The sequence below is a fragment of the Spinacia oleracea genome, chromosome 3 (genome assembly GCF_020520425.1).
Source record: "Spinacia oleracea cultivar Varoflay chromosome 3, BTI_SOV_V1, whole genome shotgun sequence".
NCBI lineage: Eukaryota > Viridiplantae > Streptophyta > Magnoliopsida > Caryophyllales > Amaranthaceae > Spinacia > Spinacia oleracea.
In genome coordinates this window covers 124,413,626-124,440,691 of record NC_079489.1, presented here as the reverse complement: position 1 = coordinate 124,440,691, position 27,066 = coordinate 124,413,626, and the positions used below count along the sequence as shown (strand labels likewise).

At 35.0% G+C, this 27,066-nt stretch overlaps 1 protein-coding gene across 2 annotated transcripts; it reads left to right on the top strand.

Moving 5' to 3' along the window:
* Window positions 1-14,789: 14,789 nt before the first annotated feature.
* LOC110797741 (mechanosensitive ion channel protein 2, chloroplastic) lies at window positions 14,790-26,325 on the top strand. Of its 2 annotated transcripts, XM_022002858.2 has the most exons (14): window positions 14,790-14,952; window positions 15,070-15,236; window positions 15,311-15,370; window positions 16,049-16,206; window positions 21,253-21,376; window positions 21,678-21,775; window positions 21,909-22,022; window positions 22,430-22,490; window positions 23,029-23,178; window positions 23,306-23,416; window positions 23,692-23,859; window positions 23,963-24,076; window positions 24,266-24,322; window positions 25,250-26,325. In XM_022002858.2, exons 2-14 carry the CDS (start codon window positions 15,159-15,161, stop codon window positions 26,051-26,053), a joined length of 2,097 nt encoding a protein of 698 aa, XP_021858550.2. In that variant the 5' UTR covers window positions 14,790-14,952; window positions 15,070-15,158; the 3' UTR covers window positions 26,054-26,325. The 2 variants fall into 2 exon arrangements, with proteins under 2 accessions (XP_021858550.2, XP_056696718.1); XM_056840740.1 differs by lacking the exon at window positions 14,790-14,952 and having other exon boundaries at window positions 15,097-15,236; window positions 15,321-15,370.
* The last annotated feature ends 741 nt before the right edge of the window (window positions 26,326-27,066 follow it).

Genomic DNA, 27,066 nt, shown 5'->3' with positions numbered 1-27,066 from the left:
TTTGGATCCACAAATCCTATGACATACCATGTACATAGTTTCTTCCAACATTTGATTGAGGAATACGTTTTGTCATCCAATTGCTATATGTACCAATATGCAATCATTGCTTGAATTATAGACTTGAGCATTACGATTATGCATGAGGTTTCAACACAATTCACACCATGAATTTGCTTGTAACCTTTAGCAACTAATCTAGCTTTGTGTGTGAACACAATTCCATGTTTGATGGTTTTTATCCTTAAAACAAACTTGCAACCAATAGGTGTGAACCTATTCTTGCAAATCAACAAAATTTCAATTTTGTCATCAAAACATTGAGTATGTTTTATGGCCTTTAACCAATTAAACATATAGTCTATATATGGCCTCTAACCATTTTAGGGAATCTGGTTTCGTCATAGCTTTCTTACAAGTCACTTCTTTTAGTTTGACTGCAAGTTGTAGGTTTCTTTACTATCTAATAGAAGAATTGCATAGTTTCAGTGACCTGAACTCCATGTTTCTTCACTATCTAATAGAAGAATCTCATAGTTCCAGTGACTTGAACTCTATGCCTACTTGGGTATAGAACATCAAACATTAGAATATCAATGGCCACTTAAAGTCCTTTGAACGTTCTCCTTGAAGCACTTGTAAAGTCTTTTAAGAGATGTCTATTTTTTTTAAAGCCACTTCTAAAGTCCTTAAAGAATAAGTTCGGATTTTCTGAAGCACTTCGAAAAGCCTCCGGAATTTCCGTTTATGTTTGTTGTTCGCCTCGAAGACTTTCGAGGTCTATTTTCTCCCACTTGTCATTTTGGAAACGAATCTCCAAAAGGACATTATTCCGAGCAAACAAACATTATGTTCTCAAAAATTCGTGGTAGAAACAATACCCTTGTGTCTCATTAGAATAAATCACAATGAAACATATATCTAGACTTGGGCCTTAGTTTGTCGAATGACAAACACTAAGCTCCCACTGAGTTTTGCAACTCTCTAGATATTTTATGAAAAGTTATTCTGAAATTACTTTTCAAAAGCTTTGACGAATTTGGTTTAGTTTGGTGGTAGTTGAGCATTTTGTTTTAGAAATTATAGGAAAAGTCTTAATGATTCATCATTGATCGAATCAAGTACTAATCGACTTCGATCATTCCAACTTAGATATGCCATATCTTATGGACCTAGATTGTGAAATTACAACACACAATCATTGATGATCATATTTGGTCTCAAGTAATCATCAACATGATCTAACCTAGATCTTTATGATTTCTTGCCAAGTGGATTTTATACTTCTGAATCTTTGAACTAGCCAAACAGATTCAACTTATATCACATTTGAGTAAATAAACCTATATTCACTCAAATCCATGTGAAATAATAAAGTCATAAAATCTTTCTTTAGCTTTGAACTCTATTGTCTAGGCGTTCTAACAATAGTTCATATCTTTTGTTACTTTCAACAAGTAAGACTAGTCGTCTTAAATTGATCTAGAAATCAATGAACTTTCAAAAGTCCATCAAAATAGAGCTTTTGAAGTTTAACTTATTGATATGGTCTAAGCAACAATGCCAAAGATTAGTGGAACTCAAATCAAGGGTTTGATTTGAACCTTAGTAAAGTTCTTTAAAGAGTTGTTTGTTTTAATCAAGCATATTGAATCAACCTGTAATTGACCATTTCATTCAAATAAACAAACAAACATTGTTTTTGTTCTTCTGAATGTGAGTCTATCTGTGTTTGAAACAGAAATTTAGGTATGCTGATTATGGAACAAAGTAGCCATTAAGTTCCAGCCTTTGAAAGGACTTAAAACAAACTAGATGACCCTACAATTAATGTAGCAATGCCATGCTTCATTTCCCACTTGTAGGTCATTAGTGTATCCTAGCTTCCATTGTTTGAGTTATTACCGAAGTAAGAACCTCAAGCGGTATATGATACCAAGGAAGTTTGATTGCTAGGTCACTTCTCTTTAAACATAAACTTATAGGTAGAAACGGAATCGTAAATTCCTTTCATTTGTTCCTCGTTTTCCTATTTCTTGTACCCTTTCTTATAGTCTTAAGAATTGAATTCTTTAGTGTTGACTTTTATACTTTGTTAGACATGTCCAATGTCACCAACAAGGTTCTTTACCATTTTAATTTATGTTGAATATTTTGTTTCAACTAGATGATCTTACCAGAAGCTTCTAAAGTTCTCTAAGCATCGATCTATTCGAATGTCTAGGGACTAGACTCATTCGAGAATTAAATGGACAAAGATATTAGGTTGTTAACCATTGGTAAAGCTGAGCGTATTAAACTCAATGCTTTATGATCTCAAAACTACATTGTATTTTGAATTCACAAGCACCAATTGGTTTGTCATTCGATTTTGATACTCGAAAACAACCATAAAAGTCGCTAAAAGAAACGTACATTTTAAATTGCTCATTTTCTCTCATTTCCGTGAATCGTTCTTGGATTCACTACCAATCGGGGAAATTTACTGTTACCTTTCTAAAAGGATTTACTGCAGTGCAAGATATTTAATTATAAACAATAATTAAAACATACATTGAAGCATGCAAAGTCTAAACATTTATCATGAATAATAACTTGAAATTAAAGCAACCATGCAATTCAAACAAGTTATTAGCATTTTATTCGATTTTATTGTTCCGGCAGGTGTGAATAAAATGATTCCAAGATCCTAAAACCATTGAAGAATTAAGCACAGTTTGTCGACTCAATTCTAAAACATTTTAGGTAAGCAAAAGCCTTTTGCTAATAGTCTAGAAACTACTCTTGGTTGATAGGTACGTCTAAGAACTTATTAGGTAAACCTATCGATTTTGCCACGACATAAAAGGACTCCTTACTTATATCGTTGAGTTTCACCAAAACTAACGTGTACTCACAATTATTTGTGTACCTTGCCCCTTTAGGACCAATAAGTAACACCTCGCTGAGCGAAAACTATTACTAGATTGATGTAAAGGATATCCAAGCAAGTGTATATTTTGGCATGGCACCTTTTAACTCAATTTTTAAGTTTGGAACTTAAGGCTCTTACTATGTTGGTTAGATTTTAAGTGAACTAAAATCCTTAATCATGCAACATAATCAAGCTTTTGATCTCATGCATTTTAAGACATATTTAAAAGTAATAAATAACTTTAAAACATGGATAAGATATTTGTGATCTAGTATGGCCCGACTTCATCTTGAAGCTTTAACTTCAAAGTCCGTCTTGAAAATCTCCGTGGGAGGCACCATTTTCTTCAAATAGGATAAGCTATAACTAATTACAACTATTTGATGGTTCGCAGACCATATTTGAATTGAAAAATAACTTTGGTACTTTAGACCAATTACATTCAAATTAATGGTACGCAGACCATATTTTCTATCCTATTTGGGCCATACTAGTCACTTCATAACCTGCAAAACAGTACATATACAATATATACCATTCACCCATTCATTATCATGAATGGCCCATATAGCTGGTTAGTAAAACACATTATGCATCACGTAAACATTTGCAGCAATTAATCAAGGGCACCAATAATCTACCAATTATTCAGTCCTTATTAATTCTAATCAAGTTGTTTTAACCTTAAGGATTTGTAGACCTAATCAAGAGTTTATGACTAAAAAGCGCTCCCACTTAAACCAATAAATTCATATGCTTTATCGATTTTAAACATAAAAATGTATTTCTAGTCTAACCGGAAACATACAAATTTAATTAAAATTTAAAGCTCATATAAATTTATAATTGAATCCAAAAAGTTTAATTTAATTTCAGTCGTATTTAAATTAATTCATGATTTTAATTTTAGTAAAATAATTAGAATAAATAACATTTATTATAATTATAATATTCAAAATTAAAATCCAAGAAAATAATTTAAATTATTAATTTTAAAATTAATTAAAATTACGTGAACTGAAATTTTCAAATTAAACATTCAAAACGATCTAATCGTAACGCAAACACCCTACGCGTTGCACGCCCATGGGCCGCACGCACACAGCCATTGCTGGCCATGTGCGCGCAGCCCATGCGCTCGTCGCATAGCTGCTGCATCCCTATCGCAAGCCTCCGCACGCATTGGTGCTCGCTGCGCGCGCCAGCGCTCATCGCACGCGGGCTATCGCTCGCAGTGCGCGCGCGAGATCGCTCGCTGGGCGCGCGACATCGCTCGCTGGGCGCGCGAGCCATCGCTCGCTGGGCGCGCGACATCGCTCGCTGGGCGGGCGACATCGCTCGCTGTGCGCGCGAGCAATGCTAGGCGCAGCGCTCGTGGCACGCGAGCTTGCGCTCGCTGCGCGCGAGGCTGCGCGCTCTTGTGCGAGGCAGCGCGCGTTGTGGCGCAGCTCGCTTGCTGCCCACACGCGACTGCCTTGGCTCGCCCTACGCCCATGCCCATTCGTCCATTGGTCGTGGCACACGACACAAGGCAGGGCTGCTGCCTTGTGCTCGTGCACTACGCCCTTGCTCATTGCATTCGTGCCGCATGGGCGACGAGCTCCCTTGCTCGTCGTCGCATGCCCGCATTATACAACACCCCTTAAGGGTAACACGAAGCGTCCATTGCTTCGTGCGTGCAAGTTATATGAACGAATCGCATAAAAATTTAAAATTTATATTTAAAATTAATGACAAATTAATAAATAATATTAATTTCATAATTTTAGGGCGAAAAATCGAAAATTTATTATCCAATTGATTTCCGATTGTTATGGATTCAAGTCTAGGTCATAAAAATTTAAAATTTATCGTAAATTCACAATTTTTATGGTGGTTTTTAATCATAGGTTTCTAATTAAATTACAATTAATTATGAAAATCAAATTAATTCTAAATTATTCTAATTTTCAACAAATTAATCATAATTACAAATTAGATTGCATAATTAACAAGACTAGGCATTCAAACTTGTTAAACTTATGCAGTAGGTCAATCAAAAATTCAAGATTTATCAACAAGAATCGCAAATATTTAATTTAACATCTTAAATTTACGAAATTTTGCATTCGAAAAACTAAAACCTTCGAAAAGTCATAGTTAGGCTTCGAATTTGAGAATTCTGGGTTCGGCAGAAAAATATTATTTTTGTCAAAATTTTAGAATGCCTTTTACATGCGGAATTGACACAAAAATCACTCAATTCGGATGAGTAACGAAGAAACTGCCGAAAAACTGCGTACGTATAATTAAATAAACGCAATTTGCAATTAATTAACAATTACGAAAATTAATCACCCCTTTTAATTCTTGCAAATTTGTAATATTTAACCATGTTCATGCAATTTAGATTATGAAAATAATAAGGGGCTCGTGATACCACTGTTAGGTTGTGATACATATGACAATTCATAAATCATGCGGAAAAACCATAAACCCAGGAAAACATATTATTTACACATAATCATTTAGCATAGATTAGATGCATACTCTTTGTTGCGTGCCTTCCCTAGCTGCGCCCGAACCGAACAAGAACAAGTCTTTAGGACTCCAAGTGTCGTCCCTCCGTAGATAGTCCACAGCACGTCCGGATCCGCCTTAAGATTGACCAACTAGAATCGCCCTTAAGGTACTATTATTTTCGGCACTTTATAGGCAAATGTGTGACTGAATTTTTCTCTCAAAAACTCACTTTGAATACTTTTAAACTTGTGTTATAAATTGTGAGCCCTAGCCTCATATTTATAGCGGTATGGAAAGGGAATAGAAATCCTATTCAGATACAAATTAATTAAACCTAGAATCCTATAAGAACTCTAATTTAATTAATTTATCAAATAGAATTAGGAATTTAATCATTAACCGAACTCTGCATGTTTTAGGAAACGTGCACGAACACAAACACTTGCACACACACGCACGGCAGCCACGATGGGCCCCATGCGTGCGCGCGAGCAGCAGCCCACTCAGCGCCTGCGCGCGCTGCGCGCTGCGCGTGCTGTGCGCGCTGCGCGCTGCGCGCAGCCTGCTGGGCCTGGCCTTGCGCTGGGCCTGGCGTGGCTGTTTGTGCGGCGCGCTTGGCTTGCTGGGCGATGGCCTGGCTTCGTGTTGGGCCTCGTCCGGCAGGCCTCGTCCGATGCTTATTCGTACGATGCGCTTCCGATTAAATTTTCCGATTCCGGAATTCATTTCCGATACGAACAATATTTAATATTTCCGATTCCGGAATTAATTTCCGTTTCGAACAAATATTTAATATTTCCGTTTCCGGAATTATTTTCCGATTCCGGTAATATTTCCGATTCTGACAATATTTCCGTTTCCGGCAATATTTCCGATTCTGGCAATATTTCCATTTCCGATAATATTTTCCGACACGTACCATGTTTCCGTTTCCGGCAACATCTACGACTTGGATAATATTTATATTTCCGATACGATCCATATTTCCGTTTCCGGCAATATCATCGTTTCCGGAGTATTCATTTCTTGCCTGTGACGATCTTAGCTCCCACTGAAACCAAGATCCGTCGGTTCCGAATATTCATAGATGGAGTATTTAATCCTATTAAATACTTGATCCGTTTACGTACTATTTGTGTGACCCTACGGGTTCAGTCAAGAGTAAGCTGTGGATTAATATCATTAATTCCACTTGAACTGAAGCGGCCTCTAGCTAGGCATTCAGCTCACTTGATCTCACTGAATTATTAACTTGTTAATTAATACTGAACCGCATTTATTAGACTTAACATAGAATGCATACTTGGACCAAGGGCATTATTTCCTTCAATTAGATAAAGGAAACTACAGTTTGTTGGTTTCTTACTGGTGATGAGTTTGTGGGGTAGGATTCATGGGATTTATCTCCTGCCATTTTAAGGTAAATATCCCGAGGGAGTTTCTTTGAAACTTGTCTGAAACCTTGTGTTCAACCTTCTAGTACAAATCATTCACTATATATAACGAATTGCATAGGCTGCCTATTCTTGGACACTACTCGAATATTTGAAGATGTATGTATTTTTCTTTGTTCAATTAAGCCTAGACATTATTATATGCATTGTCACTAATTATGTTAATTTTTCATTTTGTACTACTTTCATGATTGTAATGTTCCGAATTATGATCAAGGACAAATTGATGAAGTCAGAGCTCAATGGACGCGTCATGTTCTTATCGTGTGAATATTGTGATGTATTAATTATGTTTTTCGACTAGAATTTCTCTAGAACGTTTTAATTTTAGTTTATTGGTTTGAATTAAAAGAAGTACTATATGACAAGGATACTTCTTTCTGTTTTCTAGTTTGTTTTTATTCTACTGTGTATTTAGGCATATATGATTTTAAGTTATGCACGAGACATCGACGTTTATTTGATATGATAGAAATGAAGTTGGATCTCATATATATGTATTCAATTTGATTACTCTGTGCAGGCTTTAAAATGTTTTTATATTTTATTACAGGTATTTAATAATTAAAAATTAAAATAAAAGAGCCCGACAAAAATTAATAACTGCACTTAAACAACAGCGCTTTTTAGTTACACGCTATTAATTAATTTTTAAATTAAATTAATCATAAAATTTCCCGCCATACGGAAGCTTTAATAGCGCTTACATATTGAATGCTGTTAAATGAGGTAATAATGACAACGCTTTTTAAAAGTGCTGTCATTCTTTTAACAGCGCTGCTAATTAACAGCGCTTTAAAAGCGCTGTCTTTCTTTAAAAAAAGCGCTATTAAAAGCTTATTTTGTTGTAGCGTCTATTGAACTATCATGTTATGGACTTTTATAATCGTTGAATTATGTCAAGCATGTTGTTCAAGTTGGTTTGCATGTATGAGTATTGCGCAAGCAAGTTGTTATTATTATTATGCTATAGTACAGGATGTCTAGCATATATATATTGAGCCAGTCGAATATTGCTAGTGAGCAATATATATTCTACCCTATATTCTACCAAGGGGTAGAATATGTTAGAGAGTCTATGTGAATTGAATTAAGGACAATTCGTGCTAAGGGCACACCCCGCTTGTTAATAGGCAATGTCGGGTTATCTCAAACAGTGTTTTTGAGAAGGAACAATGGGAGTAATTTCACTTGAGTTTATGTTTGATCACAAGTCCTAAAGAAGTAAAATAATGAAGAGTCATTGTTGAATTGTTTGATTGTTTAATTGTTTGTATGTTGTGTCTTGAGTAAAGTCTTGAGTCGCCTTGAACATAATATATTAATTAACGTAAAGTGCAACCCAAAAGAGCTTCAAAACTCTTGGAACGTATATACCTTGAGTATGAACAATGGGGGGAGTCTTGCCGAAAAACTTGTACTCCTAGAAGGATACAAGACGTTGTTTCATTCTCTTTTATGCCGTTGTGCATTTGAATTCCTGTCGGTATCGCCCGACTGTCGGTAGTATCCCGACTTATTTTGGTGTATGGTTGGCTCCCATCACCCTTTTCTTTCCTTTTGAGGATACTTTACTTTACCCGTTCGAAGCTACCTTTTATTAATCTGTGGGTCAAGAGTCGTGTCAAGTGTCGAGTCTTGTCTCCATGTTTATCTGCTTATTATATGGCTTTTGCATGTGGATTATTTAATTTGTCGAGTGAAGCATGTTAGGATAGAATGTTATTCTAGCTTGTTCGTACTCAGCTTTTGCTGACTTCGTGCTTCATGTCTTCCGGTCATGGCCTTTGCCTTAATGACCCTATGATGATCCATCAATTGCATTTGCGTTGTTGGGGAGTAGATTTATAATAAAGCAGGTTTGTAGAGATAACTTGCGGGAGAAGTTATCATGGGATTCGAGTTGAGAGTTTTGTTCTTTCGTATTTTATAAACTCTATTTTCATTTATAGTCATGACTAATACTACTGCTTATAGTTAATGGATTTTGAAATACTTTTACTTTGGATTTGGGCCTCAACGGTTCCAACTTGTTTTAATGACCATTAACTATTTATTTATTATGTTTTGAAAGTTAGTTAAATTCCGCTGCGTAATTCTGGTAAATAGCCTTAGCCGTTATCACGGTGGCGGTAATATCTTGGTAGTTCCTGTGTTTTAAGTCGGAAAATGTTTTATAAAAACCAAGGAATTATTAGGGTGTTACAGCAACTTCTTTAATGTCCTCAAAATCAATTGTTACCATTGGAGCCAAAACAGGGGAAGGGTCACTGTTGCTATTATTATCAACATGAATCAAGCAATCATTACCAGAACTTATTCCAGAATTACGCGTAGGCAAAGAAGTAGGCATGTCAACATTACTTGCGCCAAATTTTGAATTGGATTGAAAGTGGGTTTGAACATCCTTACCACTGTGCAGCGCACTCAACCAAACATTGAATTCACCTCGCACCTGTGATTGTTGTTGTAGATGTTGCAAACCAGCTTTTAGTGTTAAAATTTCATTGAAATCGAACTCTCGATCATCTGGGTTTTCATCTGAATGCGACGAAAAATCGTCATCAACCGCCATTGCAGGGGCCTTTCCAAGGTTTAGTTGTGGCTTGTTCTTAGCTGATGCCTTTGCAGTCGATTGTGGATTCCTATTTTTATTCTTGCTTCCTCCATTGGAGGCTTTCTTACCTTTTGATCGTGTGTTTGCCATGGAGACGAAGGAGGAGAGAGGTTTCCTCTTTGAACCCACGCAAAAGCTCACACCATCCAATTTTTTATTTTTTTATTTTAGGTAAAGTGTTAAAAAGTGTGTCTAATATAATACTGATATAGTTATCAAATCAATACCATATCCCAAAATTTGGATAGATCAAGGGTACGAGTATGATTACGGTTACGGATATTATTCAATTTCAAAATAAAATGATATCTAATAATTGCCTGATAAGTTTTTTTCTTATATTTTCCCAGCTTAAGTATTTTTGTCGAAACGCTAAACTCCTAAAATCGCATAAATCACTTTACAATCTAAATAAATAATAATTTTCTTTGATTTTCCGAACAACCGTTGATAAAAATTTATTTTATTTTATTAAAATTTCGTTTAAATAAATTATCCAGAACAAAAAATATATTTAGTTTCATCCATACATTGCACGGACCTAACCTAATAGACTTTTAGTAGCAAATTATTAAACACGAAATCGTGTATCGCACGGGCTTCAAAACCTAATCTAATATACATATATAAAGGAGGCATATTTGCTGAATTATTAGAGGGCCACCTAGGATTACTAATGGTTTCGGCCAATGAAAAATAAGATTTCTAATTTATTTTTGAATTAAAAATATCGAGTGCCACGTAGATAATTAATTAGGTGCCACATAGATATTTAAATTAATTAATCACTAATATATACAATTTCATCCAAAATCAAACACTCTAATAATCTAATATATATATATATATATATATATATATATATATATATATATATATATATATATATATATATATATATTTATATATATATATATATAAAGGGGAGTGTTTTGGTGAGCATTGAAAGTGTCCACGTAGGATTGTCCAGTCACTAATTATATTTAAATATTAAGATTTAGGAATTATGAAATAAAGTAAATACGTTTAGGATAAGGAAAAGTGAATTTTTAAAAAGATAGGATAAAGTGAATATTTAAAAGAGAAAATCATATACGGAGTCTCCATATGTTACCATAACTTCATATCCAAAGTCAAATTTAATTCCTATATAAATTCTGTCACATGATGCATCGGCTGAAACCATGAAAGTTGATGGATGGAGAACTGGGTGAAAAATCAAATAATACAACACAATATAAATTAACCCGTGCATTGCACGGGCTTAAATCTAATATATATATATATATATATATATAAATGGAATTTTTTTAGGCATTGAGAGCCTTCACGTAGGATTTCCACGTCCGTTAGAAGGTGGATCATGGTGCACATAGAGCATGGTGCACCTTAAGAACATTAGTATATAATTAAAAGAATATCTGGTTACGTAAAAATAACATGGACATATATTTTTTTATATTTTTAATAAATTGTGATTTTTTATAACAAAACAGTAAAACACTATATTGCATGTTCTTTTGTCGTAGTGTCATGTTCTTTTGTTTATGCACATGTGTTCTTTTGGTGCACATGGTGCACCATGCTCTATGTGCACCATGGTCCATAGTCCACGGATTGTTTCCACGTCATCACCTATAATTAAGTTATTAACTAATTAAATAAATAATATTAGAGTCTTGCCATGATTGATTACTTAATATGATAAAGATAGATTCCAATAATATTACAGTCTTGCCATGATTATTTATTTAATATGATAAAGATAGATTCCAGAAACTTCTTCCACCTTTTTGTACATATATACATATAAACTTCTGTTGGGGATCCACAAAAATCTCAACCATCACATTAAAAATCTCAACCCTCACCAAATAATATACTTCACAAAAAAGAAGGTGATGATAGATTAGTACTCCACCATCGACAAGAGTGTGTTATTATGGTTGAATTAATTGCGATTAATCATTTTGTTTCCTATTATGGAGGATGAAGGCGATGAGAGATTTTAAACAAGATGATGTATTCCATCATATGATACATTTTATAATTTCTTCCTAATTCATCCTATCGATTTCATTTTTTTACGTTTTTGGAATTTGATCATGTAGTTTTGAGCTAATTTTCTGTTAATTGGAAATTAATTTTACCGATATACTGATCAAAATCCAATTTTGATGGTCACTGTCTATTTGTCCAATATATACAATTAAAACGGACTTTTACTGATTTTTACGGGTTGAAAGTGATCGAAGTAATTTGTTTTTTGGTCCATTTATCTGATTTTTGTATATCAAACCTCAAAATCGAGTGTCACTATCCAAATTGATGAATAAAACTGATTTTATGCACTGAAAGCGTCCTTTATAGATTTGATTTTGGCTATTTTTTTAAAGTAGTTATTGTAATTTTAATTACCTTAATAATAAGAATTTCATCCACTCTTTTTCAATCGAGCCACGCTCACCAAACACATATAGAACAAGGTAGAATATTATGTAGTATACTACTTACATGCTTTAACTTAATCCTGAATAAGTGGCAATAAATTAAGTGCGTTCATAAATTAAGTCTCAGTGTTGCGTCTTTAGCTTCTCCGAAATCCAATGCTGTTGATATTTTGTTGGATGCATATATTAATTGGCCACTTCCGATCCTCATACATTACTTCATTAACTTCGATTAGCAGGTCGAATTCGTCTTTTATTCAATACATTATACATGGATTTCTTCAATTTGTTTGGTTGATTCATGACTACTATTTCCGACTTCTTGCACTCAGAATATTGTTAATCTTTAAAAAAATCGGTATTAGACCGAGTGAACTACTAAATATATATAACTATACAGCGCGCCACTGGTTAATTTTAATTATTGTTGCGGCACTTGGCCTAGAATAGTCAATTCACTGAGGTTGTCTAAGACTATAAATCTTATACTAAGGGCTAAATGGTAACTTAAAGCCATACTTAAACTAAATTCTAAATAATACATGTTTTGGATAACTTTATGTCAAGTATATATTATTTTGAAACCGCGATAACATACGCATAATATACAATTAATTTATATTTCTCTTTTTGATAATTATCAAGTATGTAATAGAGTTTTATTTACATCAAACCTTTAATAGTAAGAGAATAGAGAAAAAGATACAATTATCCCATTTTAAAAAAACCCCTCAAAAAAAAAGAAAGTATAAGATATAATTAAAAATAGGAAGTTATCTCAAATGCAAAATGTAATAGGGAGTTATCTTAAAGTTTTTGTTTTAAAAAAGAAAAAAAGTGCTTATTGACAAATTCGTGCATCGCACGAGCTTCAGTTTCTAGTTAAAAAATAAATCTAAAATAAAATTCATCCAAAATCAAACACTAATCTAAAATAAAATTCAATCCAAAATCAAACATTAATCCAATATTAGAGTGCCGCGTAGGAAATCTAATGGTTTCGGCCAATCTAATATATATATATATAAAGGGGAGTTTTTTCAAGAGTTTTCGGAGCGCCACGTAGGATTTCCACGTCATCAAATATAATTAGATTGTTAATTAATTAAATATAGTATAATTAGATTGTTTAATTAATTAAATAAATAATCTAAGAGTCTTAATATGATAAAAACATCAAGCAATTCGTAGATTAAGAATCTTAATTAGATAAAAACATCAAGCAATTCGTAGATTGAAACTAATATAAACCCAACAATTCGTAGATTGAAACTAATATAAACCCAAAGAAGATAAGATTTCCTTTTATGGGTATCTCCAAAACTAATCGTAGTAGAATACATTAGAATTATATATACATTACAATTGTACTTGCATTGGTATCATATACTACGGATAGATAAACTATAATTTTATCATTTTATCATTTTATTTACATTAGAATTCTATTTGCATTAAACTATATTTTTTTCCCGGTTATAAATATATGACTTTGTATGTTCAATCCGTATCTAACTATCAACATAATAATTTCCAAAAAAATTCTCAAGTTTTGTGATCATGGTTGGGTAAATTTATAAAACTATACTCCTCTTTTATAAACAAGTTACTCCTTTTTACCCGTAGTTATTCTGTTTCCAATCTGCTTGTTTTTGTTATGCATTTCACGTATTAAAATTCACCATTGCATAGTTTTTTTGGTATTGATACTGAAAAATATTAAAAGGGTGTGTGGATTTGTTTAGAAAAAGGGTAAAGTGATGTAAATTAAAATCGTTGATTTTGGGTTTTTTTACTTTATGTTTTGAATAGAATTAGTTAAAGTATAGATCATCTTTCCTAATTATGTCTCTTTATGTTTGTAACGTGGGTGAATTATCATGAGTGTACCCTTTAAGAGTATGATGTAAATTATGAGTTTTCAGGTCTGTACAAGAATAAAAAAGATATATAAGTACTAAGTAAAAGATAATAAGAGAAAAAGATACAATTATCCGCTTTTAACAAATAAGATAGAATTACAAATAGTGAGTGGATAAAATAGTCAAAAAAGAAAAATAGATGGAACAACATATATTCAATTCTTCATTCTATACAATTACACACGTATGCATATTCTTATGAGTGTACGTTACTTTTGGATTACAATTCTAATACCAATATATTAGTCCTAGAGTTTAAGTTGGTTTTAGATTTCCATACATTAGCAGTAGCATTAGATTATGATATTACGTACCTAAGTCAACTAGAAGTATTGGAATCAGTTGTACTATATATATATCTCTAGAAATTTGTAATAGAATTTTATTTACATAAAACCCCCAAAAGGGTGTCATGATAGAATTTTAGTTAAAAAGTTCTTTTTGGGTGCAACACGAAAGAAATTTGTAATAGTTATGATAATTATTATTAAGTGTATAATAGAATTCTATTTATATTAAACCTATATTTTTTTCCGATTATAAATGTATGACTTTATACCCATATCTAACCATCAACATAATAGTTTTCAGAAAAAATATAGCTCAAATAAATAAATGTATCAAATTTAGCCAGAATATAATAAGACAATTATGTACTTTTTATTACGAACCCGTGCATCGCACGGGCTTCAATACTAGTGAAAAATAAGAATTCAAAATTATTTTTGAATTAAAAAGTCGAATGCCACGTAGATAAATAATTAGATGCCACGTAAATATTTTTATTAAATAATTATTAATATTTCTTATATACAATTTCATCCAAAATCAAACACTATAATAATTAAAAAATAAATCTAAAATAAAATTCAATCCAAAATAAAAAAAATCAATTTAATGTAATATAGTTTAAAGTATAACAATCGATTTTCATGAATTTATTGTCGAAATCGTCGGAATTTCGTTCATTTCCGTTTCTCATTTTTCACTTTCATCTGTCTGCACTCCCGAATATCCGTCGCTGAAATAAGAAGATTCTTTCACAAACATCCTCAATATTTTCCATTGTCGCTTCAATTTATTTTCAATCGAGGTTAGCAATTGTTAATTTCTCAATCCTTTTCTCCATCAAATATCAAACAAAATCATGAATGATTTTCGCACGCATTACCGTTCAATTTTTCCTAATTTGTTGCCCATATTTTTCTAGGGTTTCGGCGTAATCGTTTCGAATTTTGTTAAATTTGAATTTCGGAGCTATGCTTTTGGGCGTGTGTTGAGTGTATCAATCATCAAACAATGGCTCTAACTGGTTCCTTGCAACTATACCCGTCGTTGGGGATTTGCAGGAGCCAAGAGCGAGGCGAACAGTTCAAGGTACCCTAATTGTTGTAATTATTGGAAAATTATCGGAAATTATACAATTAAGTTGCTAATGATTGTTTTTTCAGTATGTTACAGGAAGAGGGAATCGACATTTGCTTTCAACTACCTTGTCTTCATTTGCTTCAGTAAGTATATTCTTGTTCATATCATTAATAACTCGTATGAATTGCTATTTTTTTTCAAGAGATTGACTTAGGGTATAACAGCATAACCTGTGAAGTTTTTTACTTGCTAGGTATTTAGGTAATGATTTGTTTACTGTGATCATATAATTTTGTCTAGGTGTAGAGGAATGTCAATAGAGCTTCTTGTTGAGTTGAATTACCCGTTACCTGTCTGTATAATTTAGTTTTTCTTGTTTTCCAACAACCTAATAAATGCCAGTGGTTGAAGAAGTCGGTGATTACATTTCATGATCACTAGGTATTCTAGTTGAAGCATGCTCAATGGAAGGAGATTAACAGATTAGCCAGAAGTGATTGACAAGCATCTAGAATTAGGGTGGGTTCGTTGTTGGTTTTATGTCTATGTGGTAAATGTTTCAGTTTGGAGCATCATGTGCCTTTTCTTTTTCCTTTTCATTGTGATCTTGGAAGCTTATGGAGGTCATTATATTTTCAGGAATATTTCTTGTATATACAGTTTACTACCTATTTGGAGAGACTTCAATAGTTCTTAGTTTAGTTCTTTCATAGTTATTTCACTCTGGATACATTAGGACTATTGTGAACTGAAATTTTATTTATGGATTTGCTTCCCTTCTTTTCTGCACCTTATTCATTATTAAATGTTTTCAATAACAGAGACAAGATTCTTGGAGTCATCGGTTATCATCTAGTGTAAAAAGACCAATATGTAGCGTGCCTTACAGGTGTAATGTCACCAAATGCCATGCTTTTCTATTTTTGGGTCAAAATGTTGCAATTCCTAGCATGGATGCTGCGACGGTGGCATTGACAAGGTCAGTTTGCAACCTGTAAAATCTTGTGTTACTTTCTTATTGATGCCTTTTCCGTTGTTTTTTCCTTCTTTTGTGGTGGTGGTGGTGGGGGGTTCAAAAGTTGTTGCCGTAAGGGTCGCTTGATTTGAGTAGTGGTGTAACCATTCAGTTTGATTATTAGATAAGGGTGATGTTTGTCAAAATTTTGTTCAATAGACTCTGGGGGGAGGGGGTGTTTCAGGTCATTGCAAGTTTTGTATATTTGAGTTTTCCATTTTGAAGATGGACATATCAATTAGTGTAAGTAAATGACTTTCCCATTTTGAAGACATTGACAACTTTATGGAATTGTTTTGAAAGAGATTAATCGGACTCTTTTCCTTAGTATTCTAGATTACCATAGTTGTGTTATGTATATTGCTTATTACTAAAATCGCTTTCTCCCTCGTTGTCCATTATTCGACTTTAGAGGTTGTTCTTATTACTTCATCCATTCTCTAATAGTTGCAATATTTTGACTGTCACGCTTGACAACGCACATCTTTAACCACTAATATCTTGAATAATAGATTAATTAAAATTTGACAATGTGAGAGTATACATCGAGGTGAATCTATCAAGATCCAACATGAACATGTTTTAATTTTAGTTTAAATCATTAAAAGTGATCAAAAGAGAGTACTTTCTCTTTTCTTTTTACATACAATACTTCCCTAAAATGAAAATGTCACAATACTTGTAATACAACCCATAATGGAATTTTGTTTTACGGTTTTTCATGAGGTGCCCCAAGGTTTTTAGAAAACTCACCAAATACCCCTCAGGTTCACATAATTCATACCCCTGTTTCAATACTTAATACACCAATACCCTTAATGCCGTCATTAAACTCTAATCAACCCATTTAACATCTAATTAACCTTCTAACCCCCTAATAAACACACCCTAACTCCTAATTAACCCCCCTTTTCCCCTTTTCTTTTCTCTCTCCCCTTTCTTTCTTCGCTTTCCTTGTTGCCCTGGAAGCCACATCAAAAAACTTTCAACAAGATTCAACCTCAATTATCATGGCAGCCATGAACTCAAACCCCCACCACCTTTCAATTTCCTCTTTCGCTCACCCGACAAACACCGAAACCACCACCACCACCACCTAAAAACCATCAAACTACCAACTCTCTTTCTCTTTCTCTCTTTCCTTCTCTGGACCACCAACCAACACACCTTTCAAGTACTTGAAACCATCACCTCAAAAAACATATTTTTTTTAATTTTACACTCAGATCTTCAAATTCAAGCTAACTTAATCCAAACCTAGTTTCTTTTTAAAAAACCAAATCATCGGATATTTCATCAGTTGACGTTGTTGAAGCTTTTGTTCAACGCAAAAATGTCTGATTTAACAACAACAACAACAACAATAACAAAGCCTCAGTCCCAAAATGATTTGGGGTCGGCTAACATGAATCGACGTAGGAGATCGTCAATGTGACCAATCAAACAAGATAGGAACGGGAAGTTAAAAGAGTAAACAAGGAAGAGGGGGAAAGTGAAAGTAATGAAAGTAAAATAAGAGGTAAATATATATATTACATAAAAAATATTATAAGGATATTAAAAATAAGTAAATTTTAAATTTTAAAATAAATACAATAAATACATTTGAAAATAGCATATAAAAGTGAGCCTTGAAAAAAAAAAAGTTTGCAAAACGCAAGAAGTAGACTAAGAGAGTCAAAATGGAAGATGTATAAGTCAAATAACGTCATCAACGTGTATCCTCTCCCTCCAGTTTGTCCTATCCAACGCCATATTTTCCTCAATCCCAAGTAGGCTCATATCGTGCTCAATCATCTTCCTCCAAGTTTTCTTAGATCTTCCCTTACCCCTTGCAATACTATCACTTTGTCACCCTTCGAGCCTCTTAACCGGGGCATCACTTGACCTTCTTCGTACATATCCAAATCATCTTAAACGATTTCCCATCAACTTAAACTCAATTTGTGCAACCCCTTCTTTCTTCCTAATAATCTCATTCCTCAATCGATCCTTTCTTGTATGACCACACATCTGACGTAACATGCGCATCTCCGCCACATTCATCTTATGCACATGACAATGTTTCACTGCCCAGCATTCCGTGCCGTATAACAACGCCGAATTATCGTGCGGTAAAATTTTCCCTTCAATCATTGGGGCATGCCTGAATCACATAGGAACCCCGTGACACTTTTCCACTTCAACCAACCTGCTTTGAATCTATGAACCACATCCCCGTCCAATTCCCCATCCTTTTGGATAATAGATCATAAATAATGGAACATCTCAGAACCTTGGACAATTTAATTTTCTCATCTAAGGTAATCGCACATGTCTCCCCCCTCTCTCTGTTATGGACTACACTAAACTTACTTTCCATAATTTCCGTCTTGTTTCTACTCAGCCTAATACCTCGAGATTCCAAAGTTTGTCTCCATAACTCCAACTTAGTTTCCAGTCCTTCTTTGGTTTCATCAATCAACACAATATCTGCAAACATCATGCACCAAGGTATACCATCTTGAATTGACCTCGTCAATTCATCCATGACTATAGCAAAAAGGAACGGGCTAAAAAATGTCTGATTTAAGCTAAGCTAAAAAATTCCATAATTTGTTTACACCCAAATTTTCAAGGTTGAAGCAAAAATTACCCAACCCATGTTTCAATTTTCAACCCAAATCATCAAATTTTGATCAGTTGATGATTTTAAGATTGTTTTTGAAGCTCTTGTTTGGTGTGAAAATAGCGGATGTTGGAAGGTCTTGTTTTCCGTATAGCAGGGATCGAGACCTCCAACCACAAAAGCTACCACCAACATCAATTTCACATTCATGGTACCACACTGACCCTTTCCTCCTCGAACTCTTCTTCCATTGTCGTCTACTCGAATACCCTTGTCTCTCTCCTCACGGCAGTCGGGAGAGGCAAAAGCGGCGGCGATAAGGAGAGAGGAGAGTTGATAGCTCGGGTATGGTAGCAGCGGCGAGGCAAGCAAGGATGGGGCTTCTATGAAAAGGCAAGGACGGAGCTTCAATAGAAAGGAAAGTTTGGGGTTTGAGGTCGTGGTGGTGATGGTAGAGTGCTGCAGGGGCTATGGTTGGGCGGTGATGGACTGATGGTGGTGGGTTTTTAGGGAAAAAAAAGGTTATGGGTTATTTAGGGGGCTAATGAGTGGGTTAATTAGACGTCAATCATGTTAATTAGAGTTTGATGACGTCATTAGGGGTATTTGGCGTATTAAGTTTTGACATTGGGATATTTGGTGAATTTTCTCAACACTCAGTGGCATATCATGAAAAAATCGTATTTTTTATACTCTTACAGTTATACCCTGATTTAGGCGAATGTGGCAAATCAACCCTATAACTCAAATGTTATGTGCAAATTAGCCTTTTAATTGTAGCAACTTAACCCCCACAAGTATGATGCCACTTGCAATTTACTCCATAATGTCATTTTCCGGCCAATCACGAGAAAAGATAATAGTTGCCCACTACTGTCACAATATGAACCAGAAATTAACAAAAAGAAGAATAATACACTCGCTAATTCCATGTACATCACATATACCGCTTCAAAAAAAAAAAATTACATCCCATATACATACATTTTGTGTAAGATAAATAATCCAATATCCATGCGAAAATTGAAAGACATATAAAGACGAAAGACTATGGCAGAAGCAATATAGTTTTATTCTTTATCATTGAATGGGTTTATGGGTACCAAATTAATTGCCGACATGAATAGATAAAGGAGGGACTGAGGGAGAACAAATAAACAATAGGAAGAAGATGAAGACATGATATGAAAAATACTGGTGAGTTGAGGGAGTGAGAACCGTGAAAAGATACTAAAAACCAGATAATTCTCATTTATAAATGACGAAAATAAAATTGTGTAAGTTTACCGGCAACAATTATGGTTTCCGGTTGATTTTGGTCGTAAAATGACACAAGGGAGTAAATTACACTTTGTATGATAGATTGATAGTTGTGGGGTTAATTTGCTACATCTAATAGTTAGACTGCTAATTTGCACATAACACTCAAGTTATGGGGCAGATTTGCCACGTCCGCCCCCTGATTTAACCAACTTAATGTTATACGATTACCCCAGTTTCCATTTCCAGTAATTTTCTTTCTCTCCTATACACTTTCCATTCCACATTTACGCCACCCGGTTCACAACTACCGATCTCTGCCTTAACCACCATGTAGTTACCGGGACCACAACCACTTACCAGTCTACCACACAGTCACTAAGACGGTAAGACTACAACCACCCTCACCATAACCACTACACAATCACCAATACCAATACCACAACCACCCTCCACCTTGACCACTACCCACCCTCACCAAATTTACCAGCACCTTCACCCTCACCGTATTTACCAGCACCTTCTCCCCCCTGACCAGAATCACCAGCACCTTTACCCTCACCAAAATTACCAGCATCTTCACCATCAATCCACTAGCGTCAACCACCATCACTGCCACATTTGCAAGCACTGACGCCTAAGCCACTGCCGCCGCCACTATCCCTCCAGATGTAAACAATGAAACCACCCTCTTTTCAAAATACCACTTTCCTCACCGAAACATTATCCTTCCCTTTTTCTATCTCAATCTATTTTCTATCTATTGTTCTCTTTCTCTTCCTGATGGTTTTTGGTGGTCGGAGTTGGAGATGGCAGTGAGAAGAAGATGAAATGGTTGTGTTGTGGTGGGTGATTTTTTTTGTTCATCTTCAAAGCTACGTCGGCGGTGGTGATGGTGTAGATAGGGTGGTGGGAGGGTTTAGGTTAATGATTGATAGGGATGAGGTTAGATTAGATTAATTAAATGAGCGGGTTAAATGCCCCTCTTATTTTCTCTCTCCTCCTCGGTATGTGTGAAAAAGAGTGTTGCAACAATAAAGAACCGGTGGAAGTATATGTATAGTGTAAAAGTCAAAACATGGAACTATTAGAGAACTGAGGAAGTATTTAATTTGTTCATGGGTTAAACATCTACTGTGCAGGTCATGCAATGCTTTACAAGGTAGTCCCCTTGTTAATAAATTGGTTCCAGCTGTTGGCATTATCATATTCACTCTGTGGGGTTTGAGGCCACTGATGCGAATGAGCAGAAGTATTTTCTTACAGGTAAGGCAACCTTGAATACGACATATTTGTCTGCTACACATATATCCTTGTTTACAGTGCTTTTGAAGTGATACAGTGCTTTATGTTCGTTGTGAGTAATAATTTGGTTTTCAGTTTCCCAGCTGATACCAGAATGCCATTTTTCCTATATAGAGCCATTGTTGTGGCATAACTTCTTATATTTTGATGGATTTTCTCTGATTTAATATGTTCTCTGACTTAATATGACCAGTTTCTTCAATTTTAGATGTACATCCTGCATCATCATGATACCTGATAGACCAAAATTTTCCACATGTAGAAAACTGACAGCAGTTGGAAGAGAAGTACAACAAACTATGTTTTGACATCTTATCTTCAACCTATATTGCTGTGGACTGGCGCATTTCTTATTTGCAGGTCCTAGTTATTTAAATTTCTCATTTTATTTTTGTCTTGAAGAAAATTAAGAAATTATCATTTGGTTTTACATTAATTGGTCTTCTTTTGCTTTTCTGTGATGGTGATTAGTTACAAATGTTTCTTTGTACAGGGCTTTGGATCCAGTCGTTATGCCTACAGATGCTGGTCAGCTTGTGAAGCAACGATCTCTGAATTTTGTGAAGTCACTTTCAACTGTGCTGGCATTCGCTTACTGTTTATCGAGGTTTTTTTCTCCTTTTCTTTCTTTTTTCCCAATAATTTTTGAGGATTGACCAAGTATTGAAGGCTGCGTTCTTATGGTACTTCATTTGTATTAGCTGGCGCTTTATTGTCCTCTACCGTCATGTTAATGTTGTTATACCCTTATACACCCCTCCTTATCCCGTCTTGAAAGAAAATTTGATATTCTTCTAGTATTTACTAGTTAAAGGCATCATTACCTACTAGTTATGGTACTTCTAATCACTCCAAACCCTATTTATGGTTATTGGGTGTTTCTTTTGGTTGCACCTTTGGTCAGGTTGCTTGTATTCACGTCACTGATCTTGTGAAGTTACAAACCTTTTTTAAATTTGGGCGTGGTTTCTATTTTATTGTGGTTATTATTACTAACTAATCATTTCATTGCAGTGTGATTCAACAAGTTCAGAAATACTTGACTGAGACAAATGATTCGTCCGATGCTCGAAATGTATGTCTTACGATTTATATACTTCAAAGCCCTAAAAAAATCTTCAGCAGAAGACAAAATATTGATTCATTTACGAACTGTTGTTCATACTTGTAATTTATCATGGTCTCCAATTTTCATTCTGTAGAAGAAAGATTCCTGTTCAACATGGCTAGAGCTTACAAATAGTTGCAAAACATACTACACTGTGACATATGACTTTAGGTGCATTGGGATGTACTTCTGACTACCCCATGATAGAGTTCTTTGGACTGTTGCTGCAGGGCAATCTTATTTCTGCTTTTTCTTTTGTTTATGGAATAGCAAGAGGTCATCCCTACATCTGCTGGTCTGGAGCCTGCCTACTCCTTAAAATTTAACGAGTGCCAAGAACTTGACATGATTTAGAATTTACTGTGTACTGTTGCACTGTTAAATGATTATGTTCCTGTAGGACTTCCTGGTTGAGCTGTGAATTTTGGATTATTTTAGATGTTTTCATGTTGCCTTGCTGATATTGCCAATGTTGTGTTGTGGAAGCTAACCTTTTTCTTTACAGATGGGTTTTCAATTTGCTGGGAAAGCTGTATACTCTGCAGTTTGGGTTGCAGCTGTTTCATTGTTCATGGAGTTGCTGGGCTTCTCTACTCAGAAGTGGCTGACCGCGGGAGGCCTTGGTACTGTGCTGCTGACACTTGCTGGTCGTGAGGTTTGTTGATGTAGTGTTTTGTCATATAATTTATTATCAAGTTTGTGCTTTAATCCTCATTACAAGTGTACACACACTACTTGACTTAGCTGTCGAAGCAACCATCTCATATGTTCTTGATTTGCAGATATTTACAAATTTCTTGTCAAGTGCTATGATCCATGCTACACGACCATTTGTAGTGAATGAATGGATTCAGACAAAAATTGAAGGGTATGAAGTCTCGGGTACTGTTGAGGTCTGTATCTAACATAAATAAATCCACAGTTATTCTTACAACTCATAGCCAATCCAATCACAAAAGGGAATACAGAAGAGTTCTGGAGGAAGATAGTATCTGACTTTAGACTGCTCTTTGTACTCCCTTGATTCCATGAACTTGTGCTAGTAGAGAAAAATTATTTTGTCATTGTTTGGGTTGAAGGATTCAACAAGAATCTCTTATTGTGGTAGCGTGTATGCATCATATTTATCTTTAACTCCTTGTCCGTCTCTACTTTCTTTATTCAACAGCATGTGGGATGGTGGTCACCTACGGTTATAAGGGGTGAAGATCGTGAGGCTGTCCACATCCCTAACCATAAGTTCACTGTGAATGTGGTGAGAAACCTCAGTCAGAAATCTCACTGGCGAATCAAAACGCATCTTGCAATCAGTCACCTTGATGTTACTAAGATTAATGTGAGTGATCCTTGATCATATTTGTGTAGTTGTTTTTCTCTTGGTGCACCCAGCAACTTGTAGCACACCTTTATCTACAACTTTTTCCATTTAAATTTTACAGAATATTGTTGCTGACATGCGCAAAGTCTTGGCCAAGAATCCTCACGTTGAACAGCAGAAGCTTCATAGAAGAGTATTTTTGGAAAACGTCAATCCTGAAAATCAAGCTCTTTTGGTGAGTACATTAGAGTAGTGTTTGCCACTACTGTTGCTTCTTTGAATCTATCATAATGTTGCTCTATATTCTACTTTTTACCTTGGACTAGTGAGTATTTCTTTTGGTATTAAAAGTTGATTTATTTCAAATATGTGTAATTTTGGGGACTTCATTTGATATGTCTGTTCGATATTTGGTATTATACAGATATTGATTTCCTGTTTTGTGAAGACATCTCATCATGAAGAGTACCTGTGTGTTAAGGTAAGGAAAATTTTCTTTTGTTTTGTTTTGAAATTGGTACGGTGTATTTAGTTGTCTTAGTAAGTGGCTTCTAGTCGTATGTTGTAGCCTCTTTGTGTATCTGGGTTGCCCCATCTATGTTTATGCGTGACTGGTCCATAGTCCATACACGTGTCTTCACTAAACTCAGAAAGTGGCTAACTTTGACTTTTGTTAGTGGATTACACTCTTTGAAAATATTACTCCCTCCGTCCCAGTGTCCCTTCATACTTTTAACACTCCTCAAGTTGCAAAAAAATCACATTTCCAATCCATTAAACTTTTCCTTTTCTTTTTCCATCACACTTCCTTACTTTTTCTTCTCTCTCTATTCCCACCAAAGTTTTGTATTGACATTTAACAATTATACTTAATTTTAAGGGATAGAGGGAGTAATGTGCCAAACCCAAATATGAAAATTCAACGAATAGGGGAGTATTTGTGTGTGTTAATACATGCTTGTGTGGAGAATCGACATTTCTTAGTAATAATTGCTGTTAAGAAACAGTTGCTACATTATTCAAACCTCACGATTAATGTACCAAGATTTCTCCATAATGCCCTTTGTAATAGTTTTAATACCTCTTCGCTTCCTTTCCATGAAATAGAAGATGGTCGGCCCGTTGTCGTCCCGTTATCGCTTTTGGGTCAATTGGAAATAACCTCTCTGCAACTGCAGGGGTAAGGTGGCGTACGTCCGACCCCCCTTACCCCGCTTCTTGCGGGAGCCTCTTTGAGGTAATGGGGTAATGATAATGATGATGATAACCGTCGCTCCACCATTGAATTTAGTAAATGTATATGATATTCAGAAAGTTAATCTTTAATGTATTGTATTTTAGTAACTTTTCTCTGATATCTATTTTCTGAATGGGCGGAATTTTAATATATAGCTTCTTGAGGTTGCAGGAAGCTATATTGTTGGATCTTTTGACAGTTGTTACCCATCACAGAGCCCGTCTGGCCACACCGATCAGAACTATACAGAAGTTCTATAACGAGCCTGATTTAAACAGCATGTCATTTTCAAGCTCATTCTACACTGGTGGTGCACCTGCGTCTAAACATACAATGCTTCTGGTTGACTCTGCTTACAAGATAAATGGAGAAGATAAGTCAAAATCTCAGGCTCGTACAGTGCGTGGAAGTGGAGAGCAAGACATTCGTGGCACAGGTGACCAAAAGACTGATGACAGTAAAGTCAAAGGAACATCAGCACCTGACTTGGATACCAAAGAAACATTAAAACCAGGCAATTCAGGATTGAAGGGTGAAAGCAAGGATTCCGTGGCTTCCAAATTAGATCGAAAGGCTGATGATAAAGGTGCTGTAAAATCTACATCTAGACCCAACTCTGAGTTAGAAAAAGACACAACAGGTAATGGTGTAAAACACACAGGCGCTAAAACTGCAGGATCAGTGAGGAACTCAGAGAAAGTAGTACAGAATTTGAAGACTGAAACTCATGGTACCAATGACAAAACAAGCGACTCTCAGTCGAAACAGGTTGAGAAAACTGAATCATCCAAACTGAATTCAACTGCCTTGGATGAGAATATAGTTCTTGGGGTTGCATTGGAGGGGTCAAAGAGAACCCTGCCTATAGAGGAAGAACTTGATCCACCTTCTATTCCAGCAGAGGCAAAAGAACTAGCTGCACAGAGTAGTGGAGTTGGGAATTCGCCTGCAGAGAAGGATGACAAAGACAAATAGGAAGACATATTTCCTACTTCTGACCTATGCTTTGCGCAACATAATTCCTAAAAGCTTCTTTCGAGCTTCATTTCCCGTTGTAAATTGCTAAAGAAATAGTTTTACTTTAACCATTTCATGGCCAGTTGGGTGTGGTATTTGTTTAGCACCGAACTGGCAGGTTATAGAGTGTTGATATGCAATTATTAGAATTGAATCGACAGTTATATTCGTTATTGTTAAGAAGGGATTCACAATTATGGTCTTATTGAGATGGCACATTTTTGCTTGAATTCCTCCTTCAAATAGTTAACTCCAGTCTACCATCCGTTCTTTGCCCTGGTTTGGTTCAAGTGGGAAGTAACGATAGAGTATTAAGGTAGGAAGATAGGTTTTGACCCCAGTGTATGGAGTACCAAGTTCAGGTTCAACCATGCAAATATTGAAGAAAAATGCTCTTCCTATTGATTGACAAAACGATAAATAGAAAGTTGAAACCTCCAGAAAGTAGAATATTTGGAGTTTTATTCTTTTCATAAATTAGGGAAAATGCTTGTTCAATCATCCTTATGTTCTAGAAATGGGAATCTCACTTCATATGTACACGTTAATAGAGCTTCGTTCTTGTACGAATTTACGAATGGATCCTCACAATATCTCGCCAACTAAACTACGGAATAGTTGACACTTATAGCCATGCTTTATAATCCCTCTGCCCCTATACAAAATTGTCCCACTTTTATTTACTTTATTAAGAATTGAGTACTTTATTAAGAATTGAGTATGATGATAAAAAAAAAAAAAAAAAAAAAAAATAGTGGGTAAATAGATTGGTCTTTTAATTAAATTAAATAATGTGTGAGATGTGATACTTAGACCACAATAAGGTATAAGACAAACAAATAGGGACATTCATGTATGACATATGGGGCATTCTTTTACAGACGGAGGGATTAGTTCCTTACTTGGAAGCTACCTCTAACCTCACACATATTCCAAACAGTCCCTCTTGTCCGTAGTGTGTGAGGGCAAAT

What these genes read in the sequence shown, in the direction of transcription:
- LOC110797741 (XM_022002858.2), top strand. Translation starts at nt 15,159, where the DNA reads ATGGCTCTAACTGGTTCCTTGCAACTATACCCGTCGTTGGGGATTTGC. An exon ending in TGACACTTGCTGGTCGTGAG is followed by an intron (nt 23,179 to 23,305) that starts GTTTGTTGATGT and finishes CTTGATTTGCAG; the next exon opens with ATATTTACAAATTTCTTGTC. An exon ending in CTGAAAATCAAGCTCTTTTG is followed by an intron (nt 24,077 to 24,265) that starts GTGAGTACATTA and finishes GGTATTATACAG; the next exon opens with ATATTGATTTCCTGTTTTGT.